This window comes from Terrapene carolina, unplaced genomic scaffold (assembly GCF_002925995.2).
Source record: "Terrapene carolina triunguis isolate 2854851 unplaced genomic scaffold, T_m_triunguis-2.0 Scaffold96, whole genome shotgun sequence".
NCBI classification, from domain to species: domain Eukaryota; kingdom Metazoa; phylum Chordata; order Testudines; family Emydidae; genus Terrapene; species Terrapene triunguis.
The window spans coordinates 31,347,027-31,365,318 of record NW_020664447.1 but is presented as its reverse complement, the minus strand read 5'-3'; the positions used below and the strand labels follow the sequence as shown (position 1 = coordinate 31,365,318).

The following is an 18,292-nucleotide window of genomic DNA, read 5'->3' as shown; positions in this document are numbered from 1 at the left end:
AGGGAAGGATTTCTTTTCAGCCACAGGCAAACAGCCCAGTAGGAACGGCCACCTCTGTCCCCTTAATTAAGTTCCCGTATTTCAACCAGGTTACCATGAGCGATATCACTCTCCTGAGGATTACACAGCAAGATAAAGAACGGATGTTGCTTGAATGCCAGCAAACACCGGGACCATACGCTGCCAGGCTTTGTCAGGCAATGATACCAGATTACTTGCTGCAAGCATGGCGTGGTCAAGTGTCCTACCATGGAGGACGGAATAAAGCGGCACTGCCCAGAAACCTAGTGGCAAGGCTTTTGGAGTACCTCCAGGAGAGCTTCATGGAGATGTCCCTGGAGGATTTCCGCTCCATCCCCAGACACGTTAACAGACTTTTCCAGTAGCTGTACTGGCCGCGAATGCATCTCAAGTCCTCAGGGCAAATTAATCATTAAAAAACGCTTGTTTTTAAACCATGTTTTATATTTTAAAAGGTAAACTCACCTGAGGTCCCTTCCATGGGGTCATGGTCTTGGCTACTGGCTTGGGAGGGTACTTCAGTCAGGCTGAGAAAAAGATCCTGGCTGTTTGGGAGAACGGAGTGCTGGGTGCTCTCTGCAAGCTTGTCGTCCTCCTCCTCCTCCTCCTCTTCCCCATCCGCAGAATCCTCAGGTGTAGACACTATCCCCGACCCGGAATCCACGGTCACAGGTGGGGTAGTGGTGGCGGCCCCCCCTAGAATTGCATGCAGCTCGGCGTAGAAGCGGCATGTCCGCGGCTCTGACCCGGAGCGACCGTTTGCCTCCTTTGTTTTTTGATAGGCTTGTCTGAGCTCCTTGACTTTCACGCGGCACTGATCTGAGTCCCTATTGTGGCCTCTCTCCATCATGCCCTTGGAGATTTTTTCAAAAGTTTTGGCATTTCGTCTTTTCGAACGAAATTCTGCTAGCACTGAATCCTCTCCCCATATAGTGATCAGATCCTGTACCTCCCGTGCGGTCCATGCTGGTGCTCTTTTTCGATTATCAGCCTGCATGGTTACCTGTGCTGATGAGCTGAGGTATCTGTGGTATCTGTGGTCACCTGTGCTCTCCACGCTGGGCAAACAGGAAATGAAATTCAAATTTTCCTGGGGCTTTTCCTGTCTACCTGGCCAGTGCATGTGAGTTCAGATTGCTGTCCAGAGCGGTCACAATGGTGCACTCTGGGACAGCTCTCGGAGGCCAATACCATCGAATTGCGGCCACACTAACCCTAATTCGAATTGACAAAATCGATTTGGCACTACTCCGCTCGTCGGGGTGGAGTACAGAAATCGATTTTAAGCGCCCTTTATTTCGAACTAAATGGCTCCGTTGTGTGGACGGGTGAAGGGTTAATTCGAATTAACGCTGCTAAATCCGAATTAAAGTCGTAGTGTAGACCAGGCCAAAATTTCAGTGCAGATGAACTGTCAGCAAGTAGTAGTGTCAGCTCTGTGCCTTTTGGTACTGTGTAAAAAGCTCAGTCTTTTGCCACTTAGGTCACCATCAATCCTGCACTGCTGTCCTATGCCCCAAACCCTCAATATCATGCAGCTGACTTTTATCCTGCCCCAGAAGGGAGAGAGTGAAGCAGAAAGCAGAGTGACAATATTGTTTGGTACTGCAGGGAAAAGGATGGAATTGAGCTGAAACGGGAAGAGACATTCAAGTACCGGTTCAAGAAGGATGGGAAAAAGCATTATCTGATCATTAATGAGTCAACCAAGGAGGACAGCGGGCACTACACAGTGAAGACCAATGGTGGGGAGTCAGTCGCTGAACTGATCATACAAGGTAAGTGTGACGTTCTGTACCTTGTGAGAACACTCTACACCTCCCATGTTCATCCTTATAATATGATGGTGTGGTATCTAATGCAAAGTTTGTCATGTCGGGTGTCTTTGGAAGGCTCATGATGTACTGAACATGGTTGTTATGGTAATGTTATAGGTTGTAATTTCATGTATATATGTATGAGGCTGAAAATGTGTTCTCGTGGCTTAAAGCAAGCCCAGGCAAAAACTCCCCAAAAGCAGGGGGGCAATTCACACCTCATCAGGGCGTGGATGGGACAAACCCAGCCCAGCCTCACAGGAACAAAGGACACTGGCCTAGACAAAAACAAAGGATCTGTTGGACTCTCGAGTGAGTCACCCCCCGTTCCTTTGGTCAGTTTGGGACTGCGATGAGGTAATGCTCACCTGACTCTGAAGATGGGGGGGCAAAGCCAAGAGGGAAGAAAGAACATGATAAAAGGGAGAGACGTTTGCCATGCTCTTCCTCTCTCTTCCACCTCCATCTACAGACATCACCACCAAGTGACTGAAGCGCTGATCAAAGGGGAGAGCCTGGCTGAAGGGCAACCAGCCAGCCTGTGGTGAGAAACATCTAAGTTTGTAGGGGCACTGAAAGTGTTAAGATCAGCTTAGAATGAGTTTTGCTTTTATTTCATTTGACTAAATCTGACTTGTTATGCTTTGACTTATAATCACTTAAAATCTATCTTTGTAGTTAATAAATTTGTTTATTCTACCTGAAGCAATGCGTTTGGTTTGAAGTGTGTCAGATACTCCCCTTGGGATAACAAGCCTGGTACATATCAATTTCTTTGTTAAATTGATGAATTTATATAAGCTTGCAACGTCCAGCGGGCATAACTGGACACTGCAAGATGGAGGTTTCTAGGATTGTGTCTGGGACCAGAGATATTGGCTAGTGTCATTCAGTTGCACAATCCAAGGAGCAGCTTACATGCCAGAGGCTGTGCATGAGAACAGCCCAGGAGTGGGGGTACTCACAGCAGAGCAGGGTAAGGCTGGCTCCCAGAGTCAAGGATTGGAGTGACCTAGCAGATCACCGGTCCAGATAACACCAGGGGAACGTCACAGTAAGTTATAGGCAATGCCAGATAATCAGGCAGATTGAAATGTGCAAGAGGGCTGAAGGTAACCTTCTCCATAATGTGATAAGAAGGTGAGTTAGTCCTTATGCCTGGAGAAAAATTAAACCGTAGCTGGGGAAATGACCACAGAGGCCTCAAGGAGACAGAAGATTGTTAGGTCTGTGTGCCGGATGTAATAGATATCCTGACTGCAACAGGTGCCTGGCTACCAGTCCTGTTAAATCCTGCATAGTGTGGATTTCTCTTCACATTTCACCTTTCAACGAACAGCATCCTCAGCCCTGGCTCTTTCTCTTCTTTAAAAGCAACATAAACATTTTACTGTACAAACCAATCTTTGACTTGCTGATGTTTGTGTTGCTTCCTTCCACAACTCATAACCCTAGAGAAGAAGCTGGAAGTGTACCAGAGTATCGCAGACCTGACAGTGAGGGCACGGGACCAGGCAGTCTTCAAGTGTGAAGTCTCCGATGAGAATGTGAAAGGAATCTGGTTGAAAAATGGGAAGGAGGTGATCCCAGATGAGAGGATAAAGATCTCTCATATTGGCAGGTGAGTCCTGCTTCAGAAAGCTTGGACAGGATTGGGTATGACACTAAAGTCCTCTCTGGATAGTGATGAGGAAATGAATATAAGCCAGCTAATGGGAGGCAGTTGGAACCTTCCTCAGCACAATGAACATGTATCCATTCCTCTCTTCTGTGATCTGCCTGGGTGTGTGCACCACATGTACAGTACTGGCATGTATGTAATTCTGCAGGTGTGCGTATAGTATGTTGGTCTATATCTGTACAATGGAGCATCAGCCCAGATTCTTAGCCTTTACTCTGCCTTTCATTTTGGGGGGGATTTAAATTGCCTAGAGACCACACTGGTGGTCACTTTAGAATAGACATAATCAAACAGACTGATACATTAGATAAGGATAGACAGATATCAGTACCGAGAAGTAAATCTGTTTGTGTTAATTTACTATAGTTTTTAATATATATAGTATATACTCATACACACACACATTTAGATGAGTAAAATTTTCTAAATTACCTACATTACTTAGGCTCCCAAAGGATTGTTTTGATGCGCTGTCTGCTGAGTTTACAAGGAGGGGGATGGTGAACAAGCCTGCACTTTCTTTGCCATAGTGTTGCTTGGGTTTACAATATCCTTGAGAGGAAACTGGTTCTGTTTGCCCTAGCATGTTGATTTGATACTGGGAAGGTTATTAATGGCTTGCCGTGTGCTGCAGCCTGAATGCACTCACTCTCTGTAGCAGTGTACCTCCTGACTAAAGTTAAGAGAGTCACATGCTTGTGTATATTTTTCAGAATCCATAAGCTAACTATTGATGATGTAACCCCAGAAGATGAGGCTGACTATTCTTTTGTCCCTGAAGGATTTGCTTACAACCTTTCTGCCAAACTCAGATTTTTGGGTGAGTGTTGTGGAATCTGGTTCCTAATATGTAATGGGAATACCACAGGCCTTCCAAAGAAGGAATTATCCATATATAAGGACTACAGGGAGCTGTGGGACCAAATCATTTAATTGATTACACCAGGAGGCTGTATGGAGATTTCCCTTCCTGCTGTATGAACATGGAACATGTAACTTCTCTCTGTGATAGTGCATCATCATTATTATTTGTATTGTAGAGCTCACAGCAGATCCTTGCACCTGGAGGGAGCCTTGCACATAGATCCTTTACAGCAGTGGCTCTAAGCCTTTTCAGGCTACTGTACCCCTTTCAGGAGTCTGATTTGTCTTGCATACCCTCAAAATTTCACCTCACTTAAAAACTACTTGCTTACAAAATCAGACATAAAAATACATATGTATCACAGCACACTATTACTGAAAAATAGCTTACTTTCTCATTTTTACCATATAATTATAAAATAAATCATTTGGAATATAAATATTGTACTTCTATTTCAGTGTATAGTCTATAGAGCAGTATAAACCGGTCACTGTCTTTATGAAATTTTAGTTTGTACTGACTTCACTTGTGCTTTTTATGTAGCCTGTTGTAAAACTAGGCAAATATCTAGATGAATTGATGTGCCCCGTGGAAGACCTCTCCGTACCCCAAGGGGTACACATACCCCTGGTTGAGAACCACTGCTGTATGGACAGGAGTTGGGGGTAGGGTAGTCTCCTCCACTGCACTGTCTTTCCTTTCACCAGACCTCCAGAAAGGCCTCTCTGTGCATCCAGGGTCTCCACTGGGAGAGGGAGTGGAGTCTGGGCAGCCCATCAGATCTCTCAGCGATTCCTCAGAAAAGTTAATACAGTCCAATGCTGTATTATATTTTTTGGTAGGGCTCAACTGAGGTATCCCATAAGCCTGGGGATCCCATAAGTTTCTAGCCAGGGAAGACCCTGGCAGTGTGGCTTCAATAAAGCCCGGGGTGAGGAAGAACTGAAGCCAGTGTGGAGACACAGGGCCTCCAAGCAGATGGCTCTGACCTTCAACAGACCTCACTAGGATCCATCAGGTTTGGAGCAAGCCCTGCAACCTCTTCTGTGTGAGGGGGGATGCCACCTAAACACGGGTGCGGGGAGATATTTCCTTCCCCCCCCCAATATTTCCACCCCCAGAGCGCCTTTCCGTGTGGGTTATGCTGGGAGGTTTTCTTCTTAATGTATGTGCAAAGTGCTTCAGGTGGCATGTGACCAGGATTCATCACCAAATTTGGTCTACTGATTGGATCATTATCTTCCCTGGTTTGGGCCGAGTACTGATGGGGAGCACTGGGAGGTAATGACACAACACACTTAGATGACTTACACAAGTAAAGTTATTCGTGCAAAGTGTTTCCTGGGTTGAGAACTAAAGGACAAAACACAAAGAGGGAAACTGATAGAAACAAACAAACAAAGTGATTAGGCTGAGGACTGGCACATGATATGTTCATTCCTTTTAATAGACATGTAAAATAGTTTCAAACTGCGCACAGTCACTCTTAGTTTCTCTTGTTTCTCTTTCAACCATTGCTTAGTTACAATCTCTATGTATTTTTAACCCTTGCATATACTATTGCTATTATTTTGTTTGTTTTTATCCTAAACATTTTCCAAACTTTTTTAAAAAGTTGCTTATTTTCTATTTTTATTTTTCTACATTGTTTATTTGTCATTTTATATGGGCCTGATCCTGCAAACACAGACTATAGCTTTGATCCTGCAAAAACTTATTCATGGGGTTACATTTACTTATGCACGTAGTCCCACAGATTTCATGGGTCTATGCACAAGTAAAGTTAAGTATGTGTGTGTTTGCAGGATTGGGGCCTTAAATCACTGCCAATAGGATTACACATGGGAGCAAAGTTATTCACTTGTAAAAGCCTTTGCAAGACCCAGCCCTATTCTATTTTTTGTATTATTATTTTCTTCTTGTTTTACCAAGCCAGTTTCCAAAATATATATTCACCCATTGATTTACATACACTGAGGGATTATTTATTATATTATTTGTTTTAAAATTATTTTTGGTCTGCTGATTACACGAAACTTAGCTATTGTCAGATCCATTTTTTTTTCCCTTTCCAGAGATCAAGATTGATTTTGTGCCAAGACAAGGTAAAAACAATGTTCATTATTGGATCATGTGAGTAACATCTGAACAAGTCGTCTTGCATGCTTTTCAGTAGCAGAACCTCTTCAATTTTTAACATAACATCTGAGAAATGCCTCCCTTTTCCTGCAAAACATTCAAACCATGTTGAAAAATATTTGATTTTCTCCACTTTCGCTACAGAACCCCCCAAAATCCATCTGGACTTCATGGGTCAAGCAGCCCCTGACACTATTGTTGTGGTGGCTGGGAACAAACTTAGATTGGACGTTCCCATATCAGGAGATCCAATACCCACTGTCATCTGGCAGAAAGTAAACAAGGTAATGTGTAGTCTAAGGCAAAGAGGTCATACCAAGGAATTTCTTCTCTTTTTCACATATGATTTGAATTTCCAATTCTTACCTAAAAAACTTTTCCATATCCCTCCAAATGTAGATGTTTCTAAACAAAGAAATTTCTAAAACAGCAGCAAAGCAGCACCTGATGATTTAGCTGATTTTGCTGTAGTCTTCTTGAACAGTGTTCTTTTTCTAAAGTGTTTATTTTCAGCGTGGGGAAAACAAAAGGAAGCAAGTGGATGTGTATGGTAGCCTTTCTGCCCTTCTTTCTCTACTGCACATCAGCATAGTATCTGCATGCCTAGGGAGAGGGCTGCCACCACTAGATTACTGTCTTCTCACATCACAGGAAACAAGTAAGCCATGGTCATCAGCCCTCCCCACCACCTGTGCCTCACAGGAAGGAAATGTTCTACCGTCTCTCCTTTCCCATCCCAAGTTCTTTTGGTCAGTTTGTGAACAAATGGTACTTTCAACATCCTACTGAATGTCACAGAAGCAATAGACTCATCTACACCAGCAGCCAGTTCTGTTGGGCATTCTGCCAATTTAGACCTTGTGAATTTAAAGGATAACTCCTATTTTACCTGGTTGTTGGAGCAATTGCAGGAGGCCAAAATAGAGGAGTATAAAGTAATAGTGCAGACAATGGTACTTACTTCTTTTATGGTATTTGCTGAACTTTTTAAACTTTTCAATCTCTCTTCTGTAAGAGTGAAATGCTACTTCTTACTGCCAGATAAATGTTCTTTTTGTTGTTGTTAGCAAAAGGCTGACCTCTTGTGGCAGTCATGAATGCAGTAAAGACTCTAATTCCCAGCACCCACTCCTAAACAAATCATAATGTTTTCCTTTGCAACCCAGAATTAGGAAATTTCCTTCAGTGACAAGATGGAGAGGGAATTCAATCTTCTGAAATATTATCTTCTGATCATCAGTACACAAAAAAGTCCAGAAAACAGTTCCTAGAAGAACTTTGCCTCTAAAAACATATGCAGACTGCATTATTATTTAAAATTAAAATTATTAATATTATCCCATAAAGGAAGCTAAGACCCAAACCAGTCTTACCCCTTCTCCCAGCTCCAGAATGGGCAGAGAAGAGGTCCCATTTCTTCCCCAGGAACAGTAGAGCCCATGCAGCCCTCCCCTCTCCCCTCAAGCCAAATGAGTTTGTGGAAGAAAATCTTCTGGGAGGGATTACCCAAAATGTTTGCTTACTTTTTGCAAGAACAGAGTAATGCAGCTGCAGCAGGGAACTTTGGTTGAGATATAAGACATAAGTAGATAAGTAAGGAAGACCATGAAGGACCATGAGGACAAGAAACTGAATTTGATGCAAAGGAAGCATGGGGACTAGTGGAGGAATTTAAAAAGGGCAGTAGCATAACTTCAGATTATCTAGTTTGGCTGGTGTTAAAGGGATGAATTTATACCTTTCCGTAAAAGATGTTCATAAGCCCAATACCCCACTGATACAGAAAGAACATTCTCTATTTTGCACAAATATATAAGCCCACTAACCTACTACTTTCATGGGACTGTGACTGAATCACTTCTATCTGTGACTTCTGATGCAGGGATCTCATAAATCTTTGTTTATGAGGCTATGAAACTGATCTTGCTGATGCTTCCTTTAATTCTATCTCACTCTGGGAATGCATTGATGATTCTGTTTTTTTTTTATCAGTTAATTTCCTTCTCATTTTTGTTCATTCATTCTGATCTTCATTTTTGTCACATCTCCCATGCCAAGCAGCCAACATACCCTGCGTAGATCCTTCTCCTCAGTGTCTCAGACACAGCTTGACCAACTCTGCTCAATGAGATCTTTCTGACTCTTCATACAATCATAGAAGGGTTGGAGTGGAAGGGACCTCAATAGGTCATCTAGTCCAGTCCCCTGCAGTCAAGGCAGGACTATGTAATAACTTGACCATTCCTGGCAGGTGTCTGTCTCACCTGTTCTTAAAAACCTCCAATGATGGAGATTCCACAACTTCCCTGGGCAATTTGTTCCAGTGCTTAACTTCCCTGACAGTTAGAAAGTTTTTCCTAATGTCCAACCTAAACTGCCCTTGCTGCAATTAAAGCCCATTGCTTCTTGTCCTATCCTCAGAGGTTAACAAGAACATATTTTCAACCTTCTCCTTGTAACAACCTTTTAATGTATTTGAAAACTGTTATCCTGTCCCACCTCAGTCTTCTCTTCTCCAGACTAAACAAACCCAGTTTTTTCAATCGTTCTTCACAGTCATGTTTTCTAAACTTTTAATCATTTTTGTTGGTCTCCTTTGGATTTTCTCCAGTTTGTCATCATCTTTCCTGAAATGTGGCACCCAGAACTGGACACAATTCTCCAGCTGAGGCCTAATCAGCGTGGAGTAGAGTGGAAGAATTACTTCTCGTGTGTTGCTTACAACACTCCCTGCTAATACATCCCAGAATGATGGGGTTTTTTTGCAACATTGTTATACTGTTGACTCATATTTAGCTTGTGATCCACTATCAGCTGCAGATCCCTTTCCACAGTACTCCTTCCTAGGCAGTCATTTCCCATTTTGTATTTGTGCAATAGAATGTTCCTTGCTAAGGGGAGTACTTTGCATTTGTCCTTATTCAATTTCATCCTATTTACTTCAGACCATTTCTCTAGTTTGTCCAGATAATTTTGAATTTTAATCCTATTCTCCAAAACACTTGCAATCCCTTCCAGTATTGGTATTGTCCACAAACTTTATAAGTGTATTCTATAGCCATTATCTAAATCATTTATGAAGATATTGAGCAGAACTGGACCCAGGACCTATCTCTGAGAGACCCTGCTCAATATGCTCTTCCAGCTTGACCGTGAACTACTGATAAACTACTCTCTGGGAACAGTTTTCCAACCAGTTATGCACCCATCTTATAGTAGCTCCATCTAGGTTGCATTTCCCTAGTTTGCTTATGAGAAGGTCATGCGAGACAGTATCAAAAGCTTTACTACAGTCAAGATATACCACATCTACTGCTTTCCCTGTATCCACAAGGCTTGTTACCTGTTAAATTAGGTTGACATTATTTGTTCTTGACAAATCCATGTTGACTGTTACTTATCACTTTATTATCTTCTAGGTGTTTGCAAATAGATTGCTTGATTATTTGCTCCATTATCTTTCATGTATTTCTTTGCTCATCTAGAACAGCTGCAATGTGCTAAGCAATGCTGATTCCATGGATTCCCCAGACTCCAGCAGTGATTTAAGTAAGGAGAGCAAGGTAAGTTCCTTACTATTTATACAAACCCATAAATATATCTGGTGTATTTACAGACAAATGGTCCTGCCTAGAGGAGCTTAAAATTTAGAGTATATAGGAACATAGTCATTAACATAATGGATCAGACCACCGTCCATCTAGGACAGTGTTCTGCCTCACAGTGGCAATTATCAGATGCTTCAGAGGGAGGCACAAGAAACCCCTTAGTGGACACTTATGGAATAACCTGTCTGTAGGGCAAGTTTCTTCCTAACCACCATTGTTTAGTGATGGACTTTTGCCCTGAAGCATGAGGGTTTACAACACTTCTAAATATTTTTTTTAAATTCTGTTTTACGTAACTCTGGATACCTAACCCTTTTTTGAGTCTTACTAAAGATATCTAGGGGAAGAGATTAGTTGGATGCAAGGAGAGATAACAACAGGTAAAGTGATGGGAATGTGAAGGACACACTACAAGATCATGAGGTTACCTCTTTTCACATTAAGTCCCTTTTATCCTGCATTAATTTTTGTTACATTGGTGTATGTGTGGTAGTCAGTCAGAAGAATTATTTTGCTATTTGTATTACATTAGAACTCAGAGGCCTGGGTCAAGATTGGGACCCCATTGTTCTAGGTGCTATACATACACATAGGTCTTGGACAGTCCCTGTCCAAAGGGGCATAGAGTCTAAAAATACAAGGATGTGACACAGGAAAAAGGAAAAGGATACAACAAAGTGGTGATGGTTATGCTTAGACACGTTAGCGCTGATTTCCCCCCTTTCCCCTAAGCCAAAAAAAGAGAAAAAAAACAAAATGGGAGAACAGGCAAATGGTCAAAGTATTTTTAATTAAGTGATGGGGAGGGGGGGATGATGTGGGCATCCAAAAGCCCTGAGGATGAGGAGGTGGCAGTAACAAAAATGGAAGATGAGGGCTCTGACAAGGGTTTTAGTATTGTGGATAAAAACAAAAGGTCAAAAGTTCAGATCTTAGAAATGTCAAGGAGGAAGAAGCAACAAGATTTGGACACAGACAAAATGTGTGGGCCAAGGGAGAGACAGGAGCAGAGGAAAATTCCCAAGTCACAAGTTTGAGAAATGCAATAGGGTCTTTTTAACTACCAATGGTGCTTACAGAGTTTTAAAAACCAATTTCTCCCCAAAGGAGAATGTTCTGAGCTGTTAATGGCCTCCCACTGATGTCCTGTTGTTCCTATAAAACAGAACCTTAAAATAGAATAAAACTTCATTGATAGCTTTTCAGTGATACTGGTAATGGTCGGTGTCAGAAAGACTTACATGTTGCTGCAGGCTCAGCGTGTTTATGCAAATCCCTGTTCCCTTCTTTCAGACACAGCATTAGGCTCTCCTGTTTCCACCCTAGATACAAATGACTTCACTTGCTGTTTTCAGTGCCCACAGCTTCTCTCTGAAACTGAAGGTAGAGTTCGTGTAGAGATGCATGAAGACCACTGTATCTTCATCATTGAAGGAGCAGAGAAGCCAGATGAGGGGGTTTATAGAGTTACAGTAAAGAACCCAGCAGGAGAAGATAAGGCTGATATCACAGTAAAGGTTATTGGTAAGTGACGGACAGGAATAACCAGTCTCTGAAAAACTCTTGAGTTCAGTGGGACGGACCTACCCTCATTTCTGTAAACCTGAGAACAGCTCTGACTGTGAGTTCAAAGAGGTGAAAAATGACCATATGGGAGGAATAAGTTTCATAAAACTTGACAGAAATGTTTTTCTAAGTAGCTTCCCTTGTATTCCCCATCTGGGAGGAGAAAGAATCATTCCTAAATCTTAAAAATTAGGTTATATGAATATCCTTCCCTTCCATTTCCCTACATTTTTGAATGTCAGTGATCCAGTCTCTTCTCTCAGTGGGGTTGATGATATGTCTATAGAATGAAATCACTTTTTGCCATTTTGTTGTGTGAGTTTTCTAACAGAAACGACTTTATTATATGTATGGTAAACAGTTAATGGAATGAAGGGATATGTACATATGGTATAAGATATTAAAAAGGACTGGAATTATTTAGCCTACAAAGGAGAAGAGCTAGAGGGGAGTTTGACTGAAATACTCTAGATTATGATGGGTGTTGTGAAAATCAATCAGCTCCTTCTTTATATCCTGGCCTGCATTATCAGAACAAGGGCAAACTGAACAAATTTAGAAGTGATAAAAGGAAATGTTTTTTGCATGCTGTATTGTAAACCTTTGTAGTTCATTGCTGTATGAGGTCATCAGGACAAATACTAAGATAGGATTTAGAAAAGGTATAGGTTCTTTATATTATTAATTTCTGTTCTTAAATAAGGTAAAACAACATACATGCAGCCATAGTATTACACATACTAACTAACCTCACTTCCCAATCATGCCTGGCATCCCCTGGCTCTCTCTCCACGATATGAGCATTTCTTGGAGAGCACAAGAAGTTCGGTTCGAATCTGACTATTGTCTACATCAGTGCCTAGTCCAATCTGGTTTTGAAGACCCTAGATGTAATCTGGGCAAGGCCACCATTTTCTGCACACAGCAGGCTCTGAATGAGGATAACTCACCAATCCTTGTGAAATGCAAGGACCTTGCAGATGTATTTGATAAAAATAATACTGATGCTCTGCCCCCGCATAGGTCCTATGACTGCCAGCTAGGGGCCAAAATCCCCTTTGTGCAAAATTTATCCAATCAGAACCTGAACTTAGGTTCCTATGGGAGTATCTCGATGAAAATCTGGCAAAGAATTTTATCCATCTGTCTGTGTCCCCCACTGCGGCCCCAATCCTGTTTTGTCAAAAAATGGATGGCACTCCGCACCTCTGCGTATACTATCGAACACTGAACAATATAACCATCAAAAATAAATATCCCTTGTCATTGATCAACAAAGAAACAGAAAGGGTCAGCTCAGCAAAAATTTCCGCTAAAGCACCTATCAGATGGTCTACATCTGAGAGGGTGATGAATGGAAAACAGACTTTCGTACTTGGTATGGGCTTTTTGAGTACTTCATGATGCCTTTTGGTCTCTGTAACATCTCCGCCATGTTCCAGCATTTGATTAATGATATCTTCAGGGAGGTTCTGAACCAGTTTATCATAATCTATCTAGATGACATTCTTATTTTTTCAGAGAATCAAACCTTGCATCACCAGCATGTCCGGTTGGTACTTGAATGTCTTTGAGCAAATGGCCTATATAGGAAGCCTGGGAAATATGAATTTGATCGCACTGCTGTGGACTTCTTGGGTTATACCATCTCTCCCAGTGGAATAAGTATGGATCCCAAAAAGTTTTCTGCAATTTTGACTTGGGCAACTGCCAAGAGCATTTGTGATATCTGATGCTTTCTAGGATTTGCCAGCTTCTACAGATAATTCATCCAAGGGCTCTCAAAAGTGGTGTTCCCAATTACCCAGCTGCTACAGAAGAACTCCGCTTTCAACTGGACACCAGAAGCCCAACTGGCTTTTGATTGGCTGAAGAAAGCATTTACTTCTGCCCCTGTGTTAGTACACCAAGATGCATCTAAACCTTTTTGTTGTTGAAACAGATGTTTCCAATTACACAATCAGGGTAGTATTATCTCAACAATGTGGTTCTCAAATGACCTCCACGCTTGTGCCTTTTATTCTAGGAAATAGACACCTGAGGAACAAAATTACCAAATGTACGATAAGGAATTACTGGCCATCAAGGCTGCATTTCAGGAGTGGTATCACCATCTAGAACGTGCGCGCTTTCCAGTCAATGTGTTCACAGATCATAAAACATCTCTGAATGCCACAGCCCACAACCAATGTCAAATATGCTGGTCCCTCTTCCTTACTAGATTTAACTTCACCCTGATCTACTGGCTCAGAACCCGAAATGGTGAACTCAGTGCATTATCCTGCAAGGGGGAGTACCTAAATAAAGGGGATAACGCTCTCGAAATATATTGAAAGCCCTGCCATTTTGTGAATGTGCTCCAACATTGATCTTTTGGCCTTGTAAAGTCCTCACTGGTCAGTGATCTGCTTTCAGTGAAATAGATGTCAGCCAATTCTGACCCAAACTTCTCAGTCAAAAACAAGTTAGTCTGGTTCAAGGATTGCCTGGATCACCCCATCTAGCTGTACTCTGGCTATGCCACAATTCCCTGCTGGCAGGCCACTTTGGGTACTGGACAAAGAAGCTGATTTCTCACAATTTTTGGTGGCCAAAACTATTCTCCTCCATCAAAGCTTCCTGTGAGACATGCAGCTGGATGAAGATCCCCCTGCCAAGCCTCTGGGTGTCCTGATCCCACTTCCACCCCTATCTCAACCTGGGGCCTTGATATCATAGAATCAAAGAAGATTAGGGTTGGAAGAGACCTCAGAAGTCATCTAGTCCAACACCCTGCTCAAAGCAGGACCAACACCAACTAAATCATCCTAGCCAGGGCTTTGTCAAGCCGGGCCTTAAAAACCTCTAAGGATGGAGATTCCACCACCTCCCTACGTAACCTATTCCAGTGCTTCACCACCCTCCTAGTGAAATAATTTTTCCTAATATCCAATCTAGGCCTTCCCCACTGCAACTTGAGACCATTCCTCCTTGTTCTGTCATCTGCCACCACTGAGAACAGACTAGCTTCATCCTCTTTGGAACCCCCCTTCATGTAGTTGAAGGCTGCTATCAAATTCCCCTCACACTTCTCTCTTATGCAGACAAAATAAGCCCAGTTCCCTCAGCCTCTCCTTATAAATCATGTGCCCCAACCCCCTAATCATTTTCATTGCCCTCCGCTGAACTCTCTCCAATTTGTCCACATCCTTTCTGTAATGGGGGGCCAAAAACTGGATACATTACTCCAGATGTGGCCTCACCAGTGCCAAATAGAGGGGAATAATCACTTCCCTCAATCTGCTGGCAATGCTCCTTCTAATGAAGCCCAATATGCCGTTCGCCTTCTTGGCAACAAGGGCACAGTACTGACTCATATCCAGCTTCTCGTCCACTGTAATCCCCAGGTCCTTTTCTGCAGACCTGCCGTTTAGCCAGTCAGTCCCCAGCCTGTACCAGTGCATGGGATTCTTCTGTCCTAAGTGCAGGACTCTGCACTTGTCCTTATCGAACCTCATCAGATTTCTTTTGGCCCAGTCCTCCAATTTGTCTAGGTTACTCTGGACCCTAGCCCTACCCTCCAGCGTATCTACCTCTCCCCACAACTTAGTGTCATCCACGAACTTGCTGAGGGTGCAATCCATCCCATCATCCAGATCATTAATGAAGATGTTGAACAAAACCGGCCCCAGGACCAACTCCTGGGGCACTCCACTTGATATCGGTTGCCAACTAGACATTGAGTCGTTGATCACTACCTGTTGAGCCCGACGATCTAGCCAGCTTTCTATCCACCTTATAGTTCATTCATCCAATCCATACTTCTTTGACTTGCTGGCAAGAATACTATGGGAGACTGTATCAAAAGCTTTGCTTAAGTCAAGATATATCACCTCTATCCAACGCTTTCCCCATATCCACAGAGCCATTTATCTCATCATAGAAGGCATTCAGATTGGTCAGGCATGACTTGCCCTTGGTGAATCCATGTTGACTGTTCCTGTTCAACGTCCTCTCCTCCAAGTGCTTCAAAATGGATTCCTTGAGGACCTGCTCCATGATTTTTCTAGGGACTGAGGTGAGGCTGACCGGTTTGTAGTTCCCCAGATTCTCCTTCTTCCCTTTTTGAAAGATGGGCACTACATTTGCCTTTTTCCAATCATCCGGAACCTCCCCCGATTGCCACGATTTTTCAAAGATCATGGCCAATGGCTCTGCAATCACATCAGCCAACTCCCGCAGCACCCTCGGATGCATTGCATGCAGCCCCATGGACTTGTGCATGTCCAACTTTTCTAAATAGTCCTTAACCTGTTCTTTCACCACTGAGGGCTGCTCACCTCCTCCCCATACTGTGCTGCCCACTGCAGCAGTCTGGGAGCTGACCTTGTCTGTGAAGACTGAGGCAAAAAAAGCATTGTGTACTTCAGCTTTTTCCACATCATCTGTCACTAGGTTGCCTCCCCCATTCAGTAAGGGTCCCACACTTTCCCTGACCTTCCTCTTGTTGCTAACATACCTGTAGAAACCCTTCTTGTTACCCTTCACATCCCTTGCTAGTTGCAACTCCAATTATGCTTTGGCCTTCCTGATTACACCCCTGCATGCTCAAGCAATATTTTTATACTCCTCCCTAGTCATCTGTCCAAGTTTCCACTTCTTGTAAGCCTCCTTTTTGTGTTTAAGCTCACCGAAGATTTCTCTGTTAAGCCAAGGTGGTCGCCTGCCATATTTGCTATTCTCTCTGCACATCGCCCTCAATAAGGCTTCTTTAAAATACAGCCAGCTCTCCTGGACTCCTTTCCCCCTCACATTAGCCTCTCAGGGGATCCTGCCTATCAGTTCCCTGTGGGAGTCAAAGTCCGCTTTTCTGAAGTTCAGAGTCTGTATTCTGTTGCTTTTCTTTCTTCCTTTTGTCAGGATCCTGAACTCAACCATCTAGTTGGATCCTCCAGCACTTGCACCAGGAAGTTGTCCCCAACACTCTCCAAAAACTTCCTTGATTGTCTGTGCACTGCTGTATTGCTCTCCCAGCAGATGTCAGGGTGATTGAAGTCCCCCCTGAGAACCAGGGTCTGTGATCTGGAAACTTCTGTTAGTTGTCCGAAGAAAGCCTCGTCTACCTCATTCTTCTGGTCTGGTGGTCTGTAGCTGACACCCACCACGACATCACCCTCATTGCTCTTGCCTCTAAACTTAACACAAAAACTCTTAACAGGCTTCTCTCCAGTTTCATACTGGAGCTCTGAGCAATCATATTGCTCCCTTACATACAGTGCAACTCCTCCACCTTTTCTCCCCCGCCTGTCCTTCCTGAACAGCGTATACCCATCCATGACAGTGCTACAGTCATGTGAGTTACCCCACCAAGTCTCTGTTATTGCAATCATATCACAGTTCCTTGACTGTGCCAGGACTTCCAATTCTTCCTGTTTGTTTCCCAGGCTTCTTGCATTCGTGTACAGGCACCTACGAGAACTAGACTATTGCCCTACTTTCTCAGTATGAATCAGGAGGCTTCCCCTGTTGCACCCTCCCCTCCTCCTTGTGTTTCCTCCTGGTATCCCACTTCCCCACTTACCTCAGGGCTTAGGTCACCATCCTCCAGCAAACCTAGTTTAAAGCCCTCCTCACTAGGTTAGCAAGCGTGCCTGCGAAGATGCTCTTCCCTCTCTTCGTTAGGTGGATACCATCTCTTCCTAGCAATCCTTCTTCCAGGAACAACATCCCATGGTTGAAGAATCCAAAGCCTTCTCTCCAACACCACCTGCGCAACCACGCATTTACCTCCACAATTCGATGGTCCCTACCTGGGCCTTTTCCTTCAATAGGGAGGATGGACGAGAACACGACTTGCATCTCAAACTCCTTTACTCTTCTTCCCAGAGCCACGTAGTCTGCAGTGACCTGCTCAAGGTCATTCTTGGCAGTATCATTGGTGCCCACGTGGAGAAGTAGGAAGGGGTAGCGGTTAAATCAATAAATAGATTTAATCACTGACTGCCCCACTTCTCAGGGCTGCACAGCTACACTGATCGTCGTCAACCTCCACACCAAAATAGTGCACTTTTTGCCTTCTCAGAAGATCCCCCCCACTGCACAAGCAATGGCTCACTTATTTTTCAACCACATCTTCAAGCTCCATGGGTTACCAACTGACATTACACTGAACTGTGGGCCACAATTTGTTTCCCATTTTTGGAGAGAATTGTTCAAACTCCTGGAAGTCACTCTACACATTTCCTCTGCCTACCACCCCCAGATGAATGGACAAACAGAACAGATAAGCCAAATTCTAGAAAAATGTCTTCACTGATTCATCAACATGACTGGGTCAGGCTCTTGCCTTTTGCCGAGTTTGCTTACAATAACTCCGATCACAAATCAACCTGCCAAAGTCCCTTCTATTTCAATTATTGCTTCCAGCCCTGATTTCATCCATCTGTACTGCCAGCCTCCCATGACCCTGTGGCCTCCAATTTGGCTGAACATCTCCACTGCATTCAAGAGGAATTAAAATCACACACACTCAGCCAAAGAGGACTACAAACAATACACTGACATTCATCAACAGGATATGGCTCTCAACTCAGCACTTGGACACCTCCCGACCCTC

General features: G+C 43.3%; 1 protein-coding gene across 3 annotated transcripts in view; it reads left to right on the top strand.

Annotated features, from left to right (window-relative positions):
* Window positions 1–18,292, top strand: part of MYBPC3 (myosin binding protein C, cardiac) — a 106,464-nt gene that overhangs the window by 40,172 nt on the left and 48,000 nt on the right. For all 3 annotated transcript variants that reach the window (XM_029911506.1, XM_029911504.1, XM_029911505.1), the window contains 7 exons: window positions 1,633–1,799; window positions 3,294–3,459; window positions 4,233–4,339; window positions 6,460–6,489; window positions 6,668–6,807; window positions 10,009–10,086; window positions 11,487–11,655. In XM_029911506.1, coding sequence (XP_029767366.1) covers window positions 1,633–1,799; window positions 3,294–3,459; window positions 4,233–4,339; window positions 6,460–6,489; window positions 6,668–6,807; window positions 10,009–10,086; window positions 11,487–11,655 — 857 coding nt within the window. The remainder of the gene's footprint in view (window positions 1–1,632; window positions 1,800–3,293; window positions 3,460–4,232; window positions 4,340–6,459; window positions 6,490–6,667; window positions 6,808–10,008; window positions 10,087–11,486; window positions 11,656–18,292) is intronic.